The sequence below is a fragment of the Chinchilla lanigera genome, unplaced genomic scaffold (genome assembly GCF_000276665.1).
Source record: "Chinchilla lanigera isolate Chin_1 unplaced genomic scaffold, ChiLan1.0 scaffold00012, whole genome shotgun sequence".
Lineage (NCBI taxonomy): Eukaryota > Metazoa > Chordata > Mammalia > Rodentia > Chinchillidae > Chinchilla > Chinchilla lanigera.
The window spans coordinates 5,336,430-5,356,474 of record NW_004955413.1 but is presented as its reverse complement, the minus strand read 5'-3'; the positions used below and the strand labels follow the sequence as shown (position 1 = coordinate 5,356,474).

At 35.7% G+C, this 20,045-nt stretch overlaps 1 protein-coding gene across 6 annotated transcripts; it reads left to right on the top strand.

Annotated features, from left to right (window-relative positions):
* The first annotated feature begins 7,600 nt into the window (after nucleotides 1-7,600).
* Nucleotides 7,601-19,676, top strand: LOC102017112 (C-type lectin domain family 4 member A-like). 6 transcript variants are annotated; one of them, XR_001233009.1, is made up of 6 exons: nucleotides 7,601-7,992; nucleotides 8,992-9,108; nucleotides 11,505-11,612; nucleotides 17,111-17,180; nucleotides 17,616-17,842; nucleotides 17,974-18,065. XR_001233009.1 is itself a non-coding variant. In XM_013511570.1 (6 exons), the coding sequence occupies exons 1-6, from the start codon at nucleotides 7,911-7,913 to the stop codon at nucleotides 17,675-17,677; spliced, it is 591 nt and encodes a 196-aa protein (XP_013367024.1). In that variant the 5' UTR covers nucleotides 7,601-7,910; the 3' UTR covers nucleotides 17,678-17,763. The 6 variants fall into 6 exon arrangements, 5 of the variants coding, with proteins under 5 accessions (XP_013367024.1, XP_013367025.1, XP_013367027.1 ...); XM_013511570.1 differs by lacking the exon at nucleotides 17,974-18,065 and adding an exon at nucleotides 15,956-16,107 and having other exon boundaries at nucleotides 17,616-17,763; XM_013511571.1 differs by lacking the exon at nucleotides 17,616-17,842 and adding an exon at nucleotides 15,956-16,107 and having other exon boundaries at nucleotides 7,602-7,992; nucleotides 17,974-18,116.
* The last annotated feature ends 369 nt before the right edge of the window (nucleotides 19,677-20,045 follow it).

The window sequence follows — 20,045 nt, the reverse complement described above, 5'->3', positions numbered from 1 at the left end:
CACCAGGCAGGGGAGGTGTGGAGAGTCAGGGATTATAGGACACCTGCCTTAGAGAATTAGCTTGTGTGATCAACTGTATCTGTAGTGATTACTGCACCCCGTATTTCCTCTTGGTAACTCTGCTCAGCCTCTTTTTATAACCTTTATATTATACAGCTTTTTGTTTAATTAAGGAACCTGAAGCCAGCTGTGGTGCATTGACAACTGGTGGTCAACTTGTAACACCCGGCGGAACTTAACCAGCATGGTGCTGGGTGTGGGAGGCCCACCTGAGGATTGTTGTCAGCAGTATAAAAAGCAGAACTGAGAGAAAGAAAAAGAGAGGCTGTGGGAGCTGTTAGAAGCTGTTGGGAGCCTGTTGGAAGCCTGTTGGAAGCTGTTTGGGAGGCTGTTAGGAAGCTGTTGTTTCTCTTGGGCTACTCTGCTGGAGGACCTTGTCATGCTGCCTTTCCTGATGAACTCAGCTGTTCTCATCATCTAAGGAGCTCAGGACCTTGTTGTCACTGAGAATGGCTACGCTGCACTTTGGGGGAGCTCTGGTCCTCACTTTGAGCTTCAATTCCTGGCTCTGGGGGGAAAATGATGCACTGCTCAGTCTGCTGGAGAAGCTTGTCACATTGGTTTTCCAAAGGGAATTTGGCTTACCTCATCATCAGAGGAGCTAGTGACCTCATTGTTGCTGAGGATGGCTGTGGTACTTTTGGAGGGAGCTCTGGTTCTTTGAGCATCGCTTCCTGGCCCCAGTGCAGATCCCTCAGCCTGTTAGCACAGATTCTTTATCCTGCTGGCATAGATTTCTAGCTTCCACCATTGACCTTTGGGCCTTCCCAGATCAGATCTGTGAAACAGGCCTGCATGAGACATTGTCAAGGACTCTAGGCCTTCAGCTGGACTCATGCAAGACATTGCCATGGAATCCAGGTCCTCAGCTGGATTCTTTGGTCTTTAGTGTGTGGAAAGACTTCCTGCACTCTTTTTGTATATGATTCTTTGTGTGACTATTATAAATAATCTTATAAAATATGTGTCCTGTGTTACATTTGCAAAAACCCCCAAACACCAGCTCATCCTGCACTGTTTTGAGCATTGTTTTTCTCTAGGCACTAGCTAAGTGCTTTCTATGAATCATCTCACTTAATTGTCACACCAAGGCAGGTAACACGGTTATCTATGTCTAACTGATGACATATCTATGGCATGGTTATCTATGTCTAACTGTATTCAGGCACTAAGAGGTTAAAACTTTGCCCACTTGTATTTAAAGTGATGCTACACAGTATCAAAGAATAGGGTTAGTGGATGTATTTTGGCCTCCTCTACATTGAAAAGAAGAGGAAAAATCTCCACATTTATCTTAATAACCCACATGTGCTGCTTTGATTATAAGCTGCTCTCTTTCATACCTCAATGTTTCTCACCCTTTGGTCTTTCTACCTCAAACAATTGTATTGCTGAAGTTCCTCATATGTTCTGTTATAGTTGCCATAAACCTTATCTGTGCTCCTGGATTTTGTCCGAAGTTTCAGCTAATCTATCAAAGAAATTATCTTGATGAGCTGAAGCAGAATCAATCTCTTCTGTCTCTTTTATACCAGATACATTGCACATAGCTTGGTATTTTGCTTCACCAACTGTGTTGCAAATTTTTATTTACTTGTCTCTCTATTAATTCTTACATTTTCACAGTAAGAATCATTTTGCTTTTCTTCCCTTCCTTCCCAGTTTTGTTTGGTACATGATAAAGACTTAATAAATGAAAACAGAGAAGGGAAAATGAAACAGGAACAAGTGATATCACAGAAAAAGTATATGTATCAGTCAGTGTTTACTAGAGAAACAGATATAATGCAAGATATACAAATATAAAAGAATTACAAATTGCCTTATAATGGCCACCCACAGAGTAGGCTGTGGAAGTGTGCAAAAGATCCAACAGGGGCTCAGAAGGATCCAGGTGAAGACCTGGAGCTCTATGTATGTCCCACACGAGCTCGTGTCAGGAGGTTGAAGGGTCTTCTCCAGAAGCCAGGAGATGACATCCAAGGTGAAAGCAAAGATTGGAGCTGCTCTGAGGAAGGCAGAAGGGATTCATCTAAATTTCCCTTTTATCACATTCTGACAGTCCTCCCTAGGGTGGGTCTTCCATACCCAGAACTATGCTGAGCAATCTAGTAGGTCATTATGTACTCATGTTGACGCGATCAATCACAATTTGGCCATTTTTTAGTTCCCTTATACTCACCCCTTTTTCCTTCCCTTCCCTATCTCCACAGTGTCTACATCTAGCAATTATTCTTTAATAAAATTTATATGAATCTTAGTTTTTTACTTTTACATATTTGTAATGTTTTGAAGTCTTTTCTGTGCTAATGTTTTTTATATACTTAATGTTTCTTATGTGTGGCATATGGCTCTTAGCATCATATCAGTAATTCTACGTATAGATGTACTAGAATTTATTTAACCATTTGTAGTATCCTCATGGGTAGTATCCTTTTTCCAATTAGTTTTCTTAACTTTGAGGGTGGTGCAGGTTGATGTCAGGGACTCACATATGCTAGGGAAGCACTCTACCAGTAAACTACTTCACCAGTAGTGTCAATTTCTAAAATTTATGATACAAAATAAACCACTGACCATCTAATACAGATAATATGTACTTAATGGAATGATTTAAAAGACAGAATTTCTAGAAATTGAATTGTTGTAAAAGAGGAGTAGATTTTAACTCAATAGATTTTTGCTAAACTATCTTCTGTCTAATTTACATACCCAATATAAGTTCTGAAAATATGTATCTCTCAATTTACTTTCTCAACACATTATGTAACAATATTTACTCAATATATTTTATGAAAAAAAGAAACTCTTATTACATTGAAATTGATTGTTTTATAAACTAATTATCTTTTCTCATCTTGGACTATATTTTTGTTGGATTTGTGGCATCTTTCATTGTACCTAAATTTTTTTTCAATTAAATATTTTGTCTCAAAGTATTCTTGTTTTTTGACTTTGTGTTCTTGTTTAAAGAAGCTTTTGATTCTGATGTGGCCAAATTTGTCAGTTTTTTTTTTTCTATACAAATTATTGGTGTTTGTTAAGCTAAGGATTGTCTTCCTATTATTGAATATTATTATTGAATATTTATAATAGTTTCTATTAGTTCATCCATACTTTATGTTTGGATATCATGTGAAATGAAGGTTAAAAGCATATATTTCTGTTTCCAAGAGAAATACAAATAATCGAGTTTTTCACAAAACTTTTAATCACCCCTTTATTGTTTATTACCTTTGGGATTGAATATTGGGCCTTTGCACTGAAGTATAGCCTAGTTCTTTTTAAAGTGTTTATTGTGATACAGGGTTTTGATACTTTTACCTATTTTAATCACCATGACTTCATTATATGTTTTGAAATAAGTTCATATATATTCTCCTTCCTTTTCTTTCTTCCCTTTACTGTCCTTCTTGTTAGTGAGTTTTATTTCAATTAGTCTTCCCAGAAGCAACTCAATTTCATTTAAACTGTACCTCTTTTCACAAAATTTTTCTTGCTTTGTTGATTTCTTACCATGGAAATTTGACTTTCTGACTGCAATTTTTATGTTGTGTTCTTTTCTTTCATTTGCACTTGTGGATTATTTCTTTGGATTTGTCTTGGGCATATTTTTAAAATGTTTAGATGTGTTAGGCAGAATGGATCAAGACACAAGATCCAACAATAAGCTGTCTACAAGAAACACATTGAACTCAAAAAGAAACTCATAGTCTGAAAGTCAAAGGATGGAAAACAATACTCCATGCAACAGGGGCCCAGAAAAAAGCAGGAACAGTATTCCGCGTGCAAACAATGTGAACTTCAAACCCGATTAAAAGAGATAAAGAAGGTCACTACATACTTGTTAGGGGAAAACCTCAAGAGGAAGAGATAACAATCATAAATATATTTGCACCAAATATGGGAGCACCCAACTATATCAGACAAACATTAATAGACATGGAAAATCAAATAAGCAATAACACAATTGTAATGGGGGACCCTAATACGCCATTATCACAAAGAGATAGATTAACCAGACCAAAAAATCAACAACGAAATATTAGAACTGAACCAAACTTTAAATAAATGGACTTAGTAGACATTTACAGAATGTTCCACACAACAACAAGAGAATGAACATTCTTCTCAGCTGTACACGGGACGTTTTCTAAAATAGATCATATGCTAGCTCATAGAACATGGTTAAGTAAATGCAAAGGCATTTAAATTATCTCATGCATATTATCTGACCATAGTGCAATGAAATTGGAAATTACTGTAGAAACTGTAAAAGCTCTATAAACACACGGTAAGTATATAACACCCTCCTGAACAACCAATAATGATGTTGACTGAATATATATGTAATCTTCCCAGAACTTTAATGTGGGAAATGTGCAGAATATCATTTCCTCTGAGTTCATCTGAGCTGTGATGTTCCAAGATTTGGGATGCATGACATAAGCATTATTGATTTAACCATTGGTCATTAGGTTGAACTTAGTCTCCAGCACCCTTTCTCTTCCTGAGCTGATGTTTTATGGTTCAAAGCTCCAAAACTATAATCACATTTTAGCCTTTCTGAGAGGGTAAGATTTCCACATGAATAATTCTGTTGGCATAAACTATCTAAGGAGATTCCAGGAGCATGAAGTTTCAGTGTCTACACCAATAATACAACAAGACTTATTACTTAGTAAATTCTAAAGAGTTAGAGGTAACACCCCAGGAACTGAGACAAAGGGCAAACAGATTACTTCTTACAAAGTGAACTTCCCCTAATGTGACATGCAGAGAGTACATGGATAAGTAAAATGCAAGATTAACTTTTCAGAAACTTCACCTGTTTTCTCATGACAGGTCCAAACAACACATGACATGCAACTAATACTAACACCAGATGATAGTAGCAAAAGCTAAACCCTAGGTAAATATAAATAGAAGTAGTATTTTATCTTTGTTCTCCAATGATTCTTCTTTTATGCTACCCAGTATACTTACATTCCATTTTAATATCACTTCCCAAGAAATCTCATGGCTAAATAATTCAGAGATTGGAGATGAATTATACAATTATTCCTGAAACCTTTATCCTATTCAGTGAAAAATATTAGTCTCTGATACTCTTGACATGTCTTCCTATGGGTGTATTTTTCTTTTCATTCACAGATTTGTCCAGGTGACATTCTATTGGTCTACTGGCCAATAGAATCAGAACAGATAAAGTGTACAGTTTATCCAAGAGAAGAACCCTCATACATCATTCAACTTAAAAGGAGCAACTCCGTGATCCTAGTCACATAATAAGAAAACACATAGAAAGGATGTAAGAAGAGTTACACTCAGCCCTAATCAGTTACACTAAGCCCGTATGTACTGCTTGTAAAGGATATAAGTTTGTGACTGTAAGCTTTACACAAGTAGGCTTTATTTGAAATACATTTATAATGTGACATTCTAGAGAGAGATAACTTTAAAAATACTTTTTACTTTGTAGACAATCAAGAGAGTGAGTTAATTTTAAACCTAATCTGGGCAATTTAGTGAAAATTGAAAAATAAAAAGGCTGGGTAAGGAGTTCAGTAAGATAGCACTTGCCTAGCATGCATGTGCCTATGGGTTCAATCTTCACTACTGGGCTTGTTTTGAAAATCGATGATTAATATTTGGTGTATGAGTAAGCACTTTGCCATATGCAAGTAATACTTGTTAGCTGGAGAGAATTTGTAACTTCCATATCCTTTTGTTATCCTATGTTGTATGATTTACCCTTTCCTTGCTAAATAATTTAGCCCTAAAAGCATTCAATGTGTCAGGCAAGGTAGGTCTGTCTATGGTAGGTGGAGCAGCACTGGGCTGGCTCAAGGTGTCAGAGCTCAGTAAGAAAAGAGACCATCCAGAGATTGGTAGAGCCAAGCACAATGAAGTAAGTATCACCATGGGGATGGGAAAGTGTTCTGGCCTGGATAACCAGAGTGTTGATGGTGTTTACACATGGCTTTGGCTTGGTACAGAGTACTGAGCAATAGGAGAATTGAGGAGAGTGCTCATTAGCGGAAGCCTGGTAGAATACCAGGGCGTTCATTAGGGAAAGACTGGTATAGAATACCATATTTTGGGAGAGGAATAAGGTACCTGTATTTTGGGATGTTCAGATTCAGTGTTTAACTTCAAGCAGGCTGAAGAGCATATCTATGCCCAAAGTCATTTTTGTGAGGACTTGCAGTCCTGAATGTGTAAAGAAACAGCCCTTGTGGATCTAGTTTCAGATCTAAACATCTGGAGGAGGGAAGAAGGGTGCCCAGACATAGTGTGGGCTCTTACATGAAATGGGGCTTAAACTGTAACCAAGGTGAGGGGCGCATCCTCCCAAATGGTGGACCTGGTATCACTGAGAAGAGTGTCTACATGATGTAAAGTCCAGTGTGAAAACTCAGAGCCTGAGCAATGTAAGGGTGGCATCCTTGCTGGCATGACTTCACATGGGGAGTCAGAGCCAAGGCAGCATGAGGAAATTGTCTACGCAGAAGGTAGGTTTCAGAGGCTGAGCAGAGTAAGGAGGAATAGCCAGTGGGGGGGGGGGGTGTCTGAGCTTTACAAGTTGAGGAGAGCCTCTCCCCACGTGGTCATCTTGTGTGGGTGTCAGAGCTCAGGAAAGCTAAGTGGTGGCTGTGGGATCTGTATCAAGAAAGAGCACACAGAAGGTGGGGCTTCCCTATGAAGCACCCCAGTGAATTGACAGCTTCCTGGGAGGGGTTGTTACTTGACCTTGTGCAGGACACTCAAGCAGAGCAGGGAGGGCATTAGGGCAGAGGACAAGGACCTGGACTCTGGATGAGAGTCCATGCAGAGAGACAACTGTTCCTTGGTTGGGGAAGGCTGGGCTTGATGTTGGGAGATTAACAATACCCAGAATAGCAATCAAGTGTATCAGTTAAAGACAATGAGCTCATGCTTATTACTGTAACCAAAGTAAGTTTGAAATGTTGAAATCAAAAGGAACTAGAATGAATCTTGTGGGACTAAAGTGACATTAAAGATATCTATGCAAACTCATAGTTTTCAAGATATTTGCATGTACAGACTAACATAGAAAAAATATAGATATATGGAGAGGTAAATTGGGGGGGTAGAGAAAGAGCTAGGTAGGGGAGATTAAAGGGGAAGAATCATTTGTGGGGAGGAGAGCCAATGGCAAAGAAGCCAAATGCAGGGTGTGAGCATGCTTGTGGAAAAGTACCACAAGAAAAATTTAGTTTTGAGAATGGTTTCCCTTTTGCCTGTGAGGAAAAAGTCAAATTTAGCACTCCTTTTAAGTTTATCCTCATATATAAGTCATTCTATTTAATTATCCTCACTGTTAAAACATAAGTCATATGTCCCTGGTCTTAGGATGTGGTATCTAGAATGTGCCTGATCAGCTCCAAATGATGAAGTGAATGCGATGTGCAGAAGCGTTAGCATAGGTTGGATTATGAGCAGCATTATTTACATATAGAAGCATCTGTGCTTCATTTTTGCAGTGAGTTCACAAACCACAGTTCTCTGTTTGCTTGGTTCCTCTTTTCCTTTCTTCCTGTTTCTTTTTCTTGCCTTTTGAGTTTCCAATATTTTATATTTGAGAATTGTATTGCATATATTTAACAGCCACAATCATCACTGTGCTTGTCCTGGCGATGGGACCTCTGACTAGGACTTGAGGGAATCTAATGAGATTTCTCTCAAGGTTGCTGGCTTTTTGCTACACGGCTCTCATCTTGCTGAATGACTGGAGAATTTATCACCATGTTTGGGCCTTATTTATAAGATGTTTTAGGGAGAGGATGAAACACATTTTCTGAAAAAGCGGAAAATCTCTTCTCACCATGGCTTTGGAAATCACTTACGCTGAAGTGAGGTTCAAAACTGAATCGAAGACCTCAGGCACCAATTCATTGCCTCCTGATGGTAAGAAATTATTTCCAGTGATTAGAATTAATGATGAGATGAAGGATGGGCAGAAGGTTTATGAACCCAGAATGGGTGATGTTAGTTACTGTTTTCTGAGGTTCCATGAAAAAAGTGAGTATCATCAGATTGAGTTACCTGTAGTTAAGTGCTCAGGGGCTATAGGGAGGTATAGTGGAAATGAAAAATTCATGATGCTTTCTTTACCCTTAACATTTACAGAAAAGCATATTTTACAGGCTATTGTATATCCTTAAATACAGAAATATATGATTGTGTGAATATATTTCCCAAAAGACTAATTATATAATCCTGATGTTTACTTTTACCCACTTGACAATATTTCATAACTTCAGGAAAATGTTTTTTGAATTTCTTTGGTACTTTTATCTTGAAGAAGGTTCGGGGTCTACATCCTGGGTTTTATATGTGCTAGGCAGTGCTCTAACTCTGAACTACATCTCCAACACAGAAAATGCTTTCAAACCATGACGTGACAACTAAAAATACTGACCTAAAAGATTAATTAAGATAATAAATATTTATCTACTATAGTACATAAATCTTTAAGACTGTGAACATTTATTTAAATATTACATGAAATACTGTGCAATCATATTAAAATATGTTAAAGAATAAAATATACTGATATGAAAAATATTGTGGATGCTGATATGTAAAAGATGCAGTTCAGACAGCAGTATATATAGTATGTCCATAATGTGATATAATATCCACCTATGTAGATACACGTAAAAATTGCTAAAATGATATATACAAAAGCATTAGCAGCAGGATTTCTCAGTGGAAAGAATTTATATTTTTGTACAAATTTTACAGTTTCTACAATCAACTTCATTCTTTCCTATTTCTATTTTAATATTACTTCAAGTTCTATGATATTAGAAATTATATGTCATGCAAGGGAAGAAGAAGAAGAAGAAGAGATAATTAGAGCACAATTTATTACTGATGAAATTAATTTGGTTTCTCCTTCAGCTCCCAAAGAGAAGACCACCTTTCAGCAAAATAACCCTGGTTTTCTCAGGCTGTTTCTCGCCACATTACTGATATTTTTTCTACTCTTGGCAATTTCATTCCTTGTTGCTTTTATCAGTAAGTATACCAGCAGAATTAACAAGCAATATCTGCTTTATAGGGAAGGATGATGCCCATTAAAAATTGGCATTTGCCAATGGGTTTATTCCATCATCTGAAGAAGAAGTTTACTTTGGGGATCTATATAATTTACAAGAATCCCATAAGGATTTCCTTCTTAGTTTGGATTTAGTTATTTTGCTTTTGAAAACAATGGAATCATTTCTCATTGGAGCAACTGAAGTGTAAATGTTGAGGAATGTGTTAGTGCTGTCAAGTGAAATCTATGGGGCATCATTGCTGTATAAGGCCAGGTGAATTTGAGTGTGCAGACACTGACATACTGAGACAATTAATTGGACAGAAGAGAGCTTAAAAATAGTCCAGGGCAACTTCTCCAGTGGCATGCTTCTAATTATTTCTATTCCACCCAAAAGTGTGTGAAATATAAAAGATAATTTAAGAAATATGTAAATATCTGCTTATCTTGGCTTTCAGAAATGTTCAAACTTTTAGCAAATTTAAGAATATTAAATTTTGAAGTACTTATTTTATTCATTCATTTAGTCATTCAGTCAGTGGTAATCCTGTACCATGTCAGGCTAAAAATCCAGAAACAAACATCCTTTGATCTAAAAAAAAAATTGAAGAGTCAAATGGATCCGTGCTTACAACACTGTGTGGGAAGAGGTGAGCAGGTGACAAGTAGGCAGGGAAGGCGGAGTGAGACTTCCCACAGAAAGAAAGGTGCATCTAGAGCTATGTTTATTAAGAGTGAATGGAGACTCAGCTTGCATGCAGTGCAGAGCTGCTTCTGCACACTCTGTTGGCCAAGGGCAGTATTAAAGCCAATAGTAGAGAAATAGGCCCTGTTTCATGAAGGGAAGAGACAAAGTCAAACTGGAAAGGGGTGTGGATACAGGGAGGGTTGAAAATTTTGGTCATTTTCTCAATGTCTCATAGTCTTGCAAAGATATTGAAGAATTTAAGAAGGATCTGATATAATAAAATTTGACTCATTAAAGTATTTTTACATAGGTGTGAAAATATATTTAGGAGGAGAAACTTAGAGGTAAAGGGAGAATTTAAATGACTAATCTATAATGGGACTTTAAAATAGAGTTTGACCTAAGGACAGTGTTAGTGAAGAAAGAAACAGTAAATTTTTAAAAAAATGAATCCAATTTTGAATGAAAAGGAGATAGAATTAAAGAGTTGGACCCTGATGAAAATTTAGATCTGTGGATTAAGTGTGCAAGGAGATAAATTATAACTCCAATATCTTGACTTGATAAACTCAGCAAACACGAAGTTATCCAAGGAGGGAGGAACCATAGATGAATAGCTAGCTTGGGTTGGAAGATGTTGATTTTAGTTTTAAGCATGTTGAGTTGAACCTCACACATACATGTCTAGTGGGAAACAGAACTCCAGAAGCTGTATCAAGAAGGAGTAAAGTCATCCACATGGTTTCAAATAGATAGCACTACAAGAATATATGGTATCTCTCAGGAACAAGATTAAGTGTGAGAATGGGAGAAAAGAACGGAACAATGGGGAATGTTCTGTTTCAAAAGAGGTGAATAGAGGAAGGGGAACCTATAAAATAGTGTGAAAAGAGGCAGCAAGGACAGGAAACAGCAGTGTCCCAAGAGGTGAGAAGGAAGAGAACTGTGGTTAAATATTGCATGACATCCCATAGGAAGGTGAACAACACTGGTCCTAGGATGTTACGGTTTTTGTGAAATAGTGGCTATAAAAGCCAGAATATGGTGGGTCAAGGAGGAAAGAGGAGGTAAGAAAAAAGGAAGAAATTCAGTTCCTAGGGGAACATTTGAGTTCATTTTAAATGTACAGAGACAGGAGAATATGTACTGGTGAGTCAGAACCAGTTGGGATGGAGATAAGAAAAAGAAAGAAGAGGAAGAGAATAACATGCTTTCGATCAATTTGGAATTATTTTTAAATTTTTTGTTCTCTAAATTAATCTAGAAGAATTCATAATTACTGAAGTCCACTTTCCCACAAAGTCACAGAGTGTACAGCTCTTAAATGCAAGTATTTATTTGCCCTTCACTCCACATCTCCTAAAATTCACTTTGCATGTGTCTTACATCGAGTTTGAGGAACAATATGGACTAGTCCTTTAGACCCATTGTGATGGAAGTGTCATGTCCTCTTTCAACTATCAATCTTTCAGCTATTTGTGGAAACTTTAATGGTTTTAATGGTGGTAGAAGTAGGATTTCACTGACTGTGCAATGATGGGAAAACTTTTCCAGTCAGGTTCATTCTGCTCAAGTAATTAGATATTTGTGAATGTTTGTATGAAGAACACAAGAAAGAGAAAACAAGTAGAGGACACAGTCATAATGCTAACCAGGAAAATGAATGGTTCAGATTCTCTTTTTCAGTTTTCTTTCAGAAATATTCTAAACTTCTTCAAGAAAAGAAGACTCTTACAGAAAGCTCACAAAAGCACTCAGAATTGGAGTGTATAAAAACCAGTTCAACCACAGAAGGTAAAATTTACTCCACCAAAAATGCAGTTGTTGAAAGTAGTATGCAAGATCCCAATCCAGTATTTCCAATAAGGTTCCCAATTAGCTCATACTAAGAAGTTGAGTCTCATGACCATTATATGCTACAAGTGCACCATTATATACAATTTATGCTTCTCTGTATATCTTAACTTGTATGTGCAAAGCTTAATTTTAACAAAGGTTATAATGCTGACAGCTTTTTTTAACCTTTGCTTATTTCTCAACTTTCCTGCACACTACTCTTCCCTTCCTATCCCTGTTATAACCATGTAATTAAAATGATGATGATGACTTCTATTATGAATAATGATTTCAATTTTGAATAAATACTGTATTTTAAAGTTTTATAATAGATATTTTTATAGTTACAGGAAAGCTGGGCATATGACATGAAAAGATTTTAATCACATCATGCACACAGAGTATCTCCTATTATTAGCATCATATATGAGATAGGGCGATCGTTGCTACTAATGAACACGTTGATATAGTATCATTAAAGTTCATGATTTTTTTCATCTAGGATGTGGACCAAAGGTTTTAAGCATGCTAGGCAAGCACTCTTCTAATGAGCCACATTTTCAACCCAAAGTTCAGAATTTATTCAAATTTTCTTCCCTTTTTTCTTTCCTCTTATTATAATTCCATGCAGGGTACTATAATCCATTTAGTTGTCATGTCTTTTTAATCTGCTTTGACTGTGATCATTATTTAGGTTCTCTTTGTATTTGAGGATCCTGAAAGTTTTGAGGAATACTTCTCTGATATATGATAGGATGTCTATATATTGCAATATGATATTCAGAATGAATAGATTGGGGCTCTTAGGTTTTGAGACAGATCAGTTACAAAATCCTGTTTTCGTCTCAGCTCATTTCGAGGGCATCTGTTATCAAAATGATTTAGACTACTAATGCTGACCTTGATTGTAGTGTTTACTAGGCTTCTCCATCTTAAACCTCTTCTTTTCTTCCCTTTCCATGCTGTACTCACAGTTCACATTTAAGAGTTGTGGATGGATACTCCCTGAAATCTATGTACAGTATTGAGTTATCCAACATTCCCCAAAGAAACAGAACTAGTAAAAAAAAAAAAAAAAAAAAGAATATTATTTATTATAAGGATTGGCTAAGGTCTCAGACTAGCAGGCAGGAGACTCTGAAAAATTGGCAGTTCAAATCAAAGGCACATTGCTGAAGAACCATGGAGAACCAGTGTAGCAGATGAAGTCCAAAGGCAGCCAGCTAGAGAATTCCTCTAGCTTGGGGCCGGGGAGGGTGTCATATTGTTTTATTGAGATTGTTCACTGAATGAATGGCTTCTATGCCCATTATGAAGGACAGTCTTCTTCATTCAAGCCCAACAATTTAAATGTTAATCTCACACAAAAACGCTCCTGAAAAAAATATCCATAGTTTTACCAAAATAACACTTAAAACATTAGCCATCAGACATCTCTAAATAATTTATTTCAAATTTTAGAAAATGTGAGATTTGTCTCTTCTATTCCATTTTTAAATTTATTCTGTCATTATAAACTGCATGTACTCATGGTTGTTCATTTTGTACTATGGATTTTAATCCAATTGTGCTCCAAATTTTTTCTAAATTTGGCCATTTCGTTGGTCATTCTGCCTTTCAATATATTACCATCATGTGGGGTTTTTTGTTGTTCTTGTTGTTTATTTCTACAACAACTTTATTGAACTAAAATTTACAAACCACACATTTTATAAATTTAAAAAGTGAGATTCAATAGATTTTAGTACATTGACAGAGTTTAAAGCTATAATCACAGTCAAACTTAGGTCACTTTTGCTATGCCAGGTCAAAGCACTGTCTCTGTCTGCTAGGTATCATCTCCAATCCCTCTTCTCTAGATCTAGGCAACCACTGAGCCACTCTTTGCCTTCATATGTTATTCTATTCTGGGAACTTTTCTTTTTCTTTTCTTTTCTTTTTGTTCTTTTGTTTCTCTTCTCCTCCTCCTCTTTTTCCTACTCCTTCCTCTCCTTCTCCTGTTCCCTTTTCCTCTCATTTCAAAATAGAGGAAGATCATTAATAAAGACCTTAACACATCCAAAGAAATGTAAATACTGAAAGTGAGTTCTCACACCATATTGGAGTGAAACCAGAGAGCTACAACAGAAACATATTTGGAATATAGTAACTTTATTCCTTTCTCTTTTCTCTCTCTCCTATTAAGGTTTTCATATGAGGGAAACCATACAATGTTTCAGCTTGTGTGTCTCATTTACTTCACTTAACATTATGGTCTCAAGTTATATCCATCTTTCTACAAATGCCTGAAGTTTATCTTTCTAAACCGCAGAGTAGTACTTCATTGTGCATAGGTACCAAATTTTCTTTATCCGTTGCTCTGTTGATGGACATATAGACTGATCCAGGATGTAGCTATTATGAATTGTGCTGCTTCAAACACAGTTACACACACATCACATTGTTGCTTGATTTATTACTTCTTTACTTTCTGGAACTACAAAATGCTCCAGACTTGTTGCATATTTCTTGTCTCTATTCTAAAATCAACTGTTTCTCTGAGGAAGCCTTCCTTCTGTGGAAGAAATGTATCCTTCAAGTGTTCATGTGTTATATTTTTATTTTTATTCAGGACAATTTCTTTAACATTTCCTTTCATACTTCTTTGACTTGGGGATTACTTAGAAGTGTGTTATTTAGTTCTAAGTATGTGATGATTTTGTTTCCTTTCCCTTATTCATTTCTACTTTGCTTCTACTGAGATTGGAGAATACTCAGTACATGATTTAAATTATTTTATATTTGTTAAGATTTGCTTTATGTCTAAAAATATTGTCTATCTCGGGATATGCTCCAAGAGCACTTATATATAATGGTTGTTGTGCTGTTGAGTGGAATATTGGAAAATTGGTCATTAGATTCATCAGGCTAAATTTTTTTTTATTTTAAAGAGAAAAAAGCAATAACAAAATAACAACAATGAAGGCAAAAGCAGAATAACACAAAAGCAATAAAAACAATACAGATTTTAAAACAAGATGATAGGAATTAACAATGGTTGTTATATTACATATTGTTATCTTCAACTAATTTGCTGAGATCACCAGATGTAAAAATGCAAGATTGATCAAATAATTAAAGACAATAACAAGTAATAAGAAAACATTATAAATGATACAGAGCTTCATTAAACAAGATGGTAGTAATTTCATAATTGTTGTTATACTACATATTGTTGTCTTCAAATTAGTTATTCCGATTACCAGATATAAGCATGCAAAATTGGTGAGGAAAATAAAATTTAAGCTTAACTGCTCCTTTCAATAAACCAATAGACGTAAGCAGTACACTTATCCCATCTCTCTCTCTCTCTCTCTCTCTCTCTCTCTATATATATATATATATATATATATATATACACACACACATATATATATTCTTTTTTATTTTAGAGAGAAAAGAAAAACAAAAAGACAAAAATAAAGACATAAACAAAACAACATATAAACAATAAAAATAAGGTTGATTTTTTTTTATTTCTGGGTAGTTCTTGATTTTCTGCAGAGTTGCCACCACTTATAATAACATATTTTCCATTTCCCCTGCCTTGCATGTTATTTTTACTACAGGTATGCTGTGCTACTTCTGCTTGTTATATACACATTTAAGATCACATTATGAGGCTCTATTTATTTTTCTTATATCTATTCTGTCTCTGGCTCAGTTTACAATTTGTATTATTTTGTCAGATGGTTTACTGATTTCTCTCCCTTTTTGGTCTGCTGCTGAGCCCAACCACTGAGCTTTGAAAAGATGATTGTATTTTCAGTAGCAAAATTTCTTTTTGAATTTCCTTGACATCATTATATCTTTGCTGAGGCTTTCTATTTTTTCATTTGCCTCAAAAATAATTTCATCTTCTTGTTGAAGCATTTTTGTCAAGGCTGTTTTAAAGTCTTTTTCCCATAATTCTGACATTTGTAACCTTTTTTGTTGACATCTACAGACTATCTATTTAAAATTAAATTTCTGAATTTCCTGGGTGGTTTTTTTTTTTTTTTCTTCCAGAAATGGAACTCAGGGCCTGTGCTTGCCAGGCAGATGCTGTGCTGCTGAGCTCCATCCTCAGCATTATATTTTATCTTCTTTTTTTCTGATTCTACTCCAGCAGGAGAAAAGGGCCCTGAGCCATTATTTCATGATGCGGGTAGACTTGAGTTACTTAGCATCTGAGGGGTGCGGCTGCTTGTTATGTCCACATGAAGGTGTGCATTTCCAGTTCCACAGTCTTTTTCACTTACATGTCCTTCTTTCCAATAAAGGGAAAGTCTGGAGCTGTTGCCCAAAGAACTGGAAATCATTTAGTTTCCATTGCTATTTGTTTTCTACTGACTCAAAGTCTTGGAATGAAAGTGCAGAGAACTGCTATAAAATGGGGGCTCACCTGGGGGTGATCAACACCAAGGAGGAGCAGGTGCTGTCAAAGAGATAACGGAGTCTGAGTCCCGGCTGGTTCTTGTACATCTGTTTTTGCCAAGAAGGAGGCATTTATTGTTGGGGATGTTGGTGCTGTCATGGAAGATGTTAGTGAAATAGATAGGAAAGGCCTCCTAAACCTTTGCATCCCATACTTTTATCCTGATTCAGTAAAAATAACCTCACCCCAAAAGAAATTTTGGGTCAAAATATAACACATAAGGCTCAAAATATAACACTAGGAGTTGAGGTGTGGAAAGAAACTATTTTCCCTGAAATATCAGTTATTTCAATTTTGTAAAAGTTTTACAGGTCTTGAACTGTTTCATAGAAAGAGATCTTAAGTTAAATAGAGAAGTAAAGATAAATCGTAAAGAGGCACACACAACAATAAAAAATGAAATTAAAGAATCTCTGACAGTATAAAAAGGAAATTATAATATCTGCAAAAACGTTCTCTTTTACAGCTTTGCAGGATGCCATCTCTTAGTGAATATAGGTGGTAAAATGAGTCTGAAATGAGAACTCACTAAGGTCACGCACAGTAATTGTTTCCATAAGTTATGAAAAACAGGCTGACAAGTAATGTCCTTGACCCTTCCCTGCTCAGCCAGAGATTTTCACTTTTAGGAGGTCCCACATGGCTATTCCTGGATCTTCTCCTTTTCTTCCCACTTCTGAATGACCATAAAGAGCTCAGTTGAAATATTAGAGTATAGCCATAAGTATGTACAATTATGTGTTAATCAACATTTTCTAAATGTTTAAAAAGAAGTAATTGTTAACCAAACTGATTTGGTCATTATATATTGTACACATGTAACCAATTATCATGCTGGAACTCAAAATTTTATAAAATTAAAACATTCATTTGAAATTTTAAGAACATGAAAAATTTTTAAAAACTCAATACAGCTGAATACTATGAAGGGTATGACTTCTTTTTCCCTTTTATTAGGATTTCATCATGCAGAATCTGAAAATAAGCTATTTTTATATAGGCTTGTCAGATCCAGAGGGACAGAGACACTGGCAATGGGTTGACCATACACCATACAATGAAAGTGCCACGTGAGTATGGAATTAGAGAGAAGAACCCTGAGTCCTGGGTTATGAAAGATATTTAGGACGTTCCACCTACCAGTTATAGCACCAAAAGAGTTTGCTCTTGTATGAACTGTAGGGTACTGGATTAGAATTTTTATTATTTTATTTAATCATCATGTGAACCAGGTGATATACATTCTTATTTTTCCCACTATAATGGAGAGAAAACTGAGTTAGGAGAGTGTAGATAACTCTGCTAGCTAATCTTTCACATTCATGTAGTTCTTTAAAAACACTTGAATACTTCAGTTATCACCAACTTTGACCTTCATATTTATATGTGAATACATAATGACATTACTTTAGCCCCACTTTTTATATGGGAAAATTGGAAACAGAAAAAGCAAGTTTCTTGACTGAGATCACAGTGATAAATTCTTTAACTCATTCATCATAAAGGAACCATATTTTTATACTGTACCTGCGTGGAACCTGCTCAGTATGTAAGATCCACGGATTGATGGTCCCCTGGGAAACGGACCTAAGGAGGAACAGACGGAGGGGATCCTCTGGGATATCTTCGGGGAGGATGGTTAATGCAATAAACTGTGAGAAAACTGTGTGACATGGGCACAGTTTGCAAGGCAAACACCAGAGATGCAGGTGGAAGAGGAATTGCATGAGAAGTAAGAAAGAGTTGGGTTGGGCATATTTGACTCTGACCTCTAGAGTTCAACCCAAGCCCTCTTGTTATTGCTAACCCTTTTCAAAACATTGTCAGAAAAAAATACATTTATCTTTTTTTTCTCACTTTCAGATTCTGGCATTCACGTCAATCCAATGATATTTATAACCAATGTGTTATGGTAACCCGTTACTATCATCAGTGGGGCTGGAATGCTGTTTCTTGTAATAGTAAACTACATTCAATTTGTGAGATGATGAAGATCTACTTATGAATCAAACATTCTTCAGGGACATGTGGTTGGACTGGCATCCATCTTTATAGTGAGAGCTAATACATTTGGGTTTATTTTTAGAGATGTCATAGAATTTTTGGGTAGGTGATCAACTACTCCACTTATGAGAAAATTGGTCCACTTATTTGTTTATTCATGCATTTTTTCATCACAAAATGCTTACCGAACATTTTCCATGTTCCAAAGACTATACTGGAGACCCATTTTGTGCACAAGTGGAAGGCTTGCTTTCTAACAGCTACCTGATTGATAAGGATTTATTTACTGATAAAATTTTACAATGTGATTCCTCCACTTGGCTGTGTTTCTTTCTTTTTTTCTCACTTTGTCATTATTGATGTGTGATTGACAAATAAATCTGTACCTATTTAAGTTACATTATAATGTAATGATGTAACATACATATATACCCTGAAATGTTTACCACAATCGTTTGTTAAAACATCCGTTACCTAGCATAGTTAGCACTTTTGTGCACCAAGATTTAAGACCTCCAAAGGTGTATTAAAGTTATGCCATGTTTGATGATAGTTATTATGCTGCACATTAATTTCTTATAACTTAATGATCTTTTAACTGAATATTCATATCATTAAACATCTCCGTTTTTCCCACACCCATCACCCTCTATCAATCATTGCACCTTTTGATTTTATTTTGTTGATTTTTCAGTCATCTTCATATAAGTGGGATCATGCAATATTTATCTCTCTCTGTTGACATATTTCATTCAGTCTATGGTCCATCCTATTCATCCATATTGTTGCAAATGATAGTATAGCCATTGTACTGTGGAAAATATTTTAATGTATTATATATATAGTGTGTGTGTGCATGTGTGTATGTATTTCTGAGTTTAAATACATTTTCATATTTTCTTTATCAATTTACCCATGAACAGATTGTCTCCATGTCTTCACCATTGTAAAAAATACTGTAATACACATAAGAGTACAGATGGGTCTAAATAGTGCTTTTATTGTTTTTGACATATTCCCCAAACTGGAATTGTTGGAGGATATGGTAATTCTACTTTTTTTGAGAATCCTTTATATTCCTTTATACAATAGGTTTACCAGCTATTCCTGTCTTGTGAACCCTTAAGCCTTTCATGTACTTAAAATACCAGTCATCTTAACAGATGAGACATGATATTGCTTTGCATTTACTATGGTTCACATCTGTCTTGGTTTCTAAGGGTTCATATAATAGAAGCCTGGTTCTCAGAGTAGTGGTGCCTTGGGAGAGGTTGACTCTTTGGCAGTACTGTTGGTGCTACCCTAGAGGTATTAAGGTGGTCTTTCTGGGACTCTGGATGGTGTTTCCTTTAATGAATTTCTACATCAGTGTTGTATAGCTTCCAGTATGCAAATCTTTGGTCTTTAATTATACTTACTACTAAAGATTTTCTTGTATTTGATGCTCATAAATCAGATGATATTTTTTCAGATAATTTGCTTTTGGTTGTATAGAGACAAAATTGAATTGTTAATATTTATTTTGTATCTTCCAACTCTACTAAACTTATTAATTGACCAAACGTGTGTGTGTGTGTGTGTGTGTGTGTGTAGTCTTTCTAGCTTTCTTTGTATGAAATGTGTCATTTTCAAACACAGACAATTCTCCTTCCTGTTTCTCTCTTACTTGGAGAACTTTTTATTTTTTTTTTTTTCTTATCTGTTTAAAACATCCAAATGTATGTGGAATAAACTTGTTGCTATTGTTGATCCTTTTGGTGAGATTTCAACTTTTCACAGTTCAAAATGATGTGATCTTGTTCTACTGTAGCACTTTCTCTGTTAAGACATATTCCTTCAACACTTATTTTTCTGAAATTATTTATCACAAATATGTTAAATTTTGTTAAATACTTTCCCTTATCTACTGAACTTAGATCATATGGATCTTT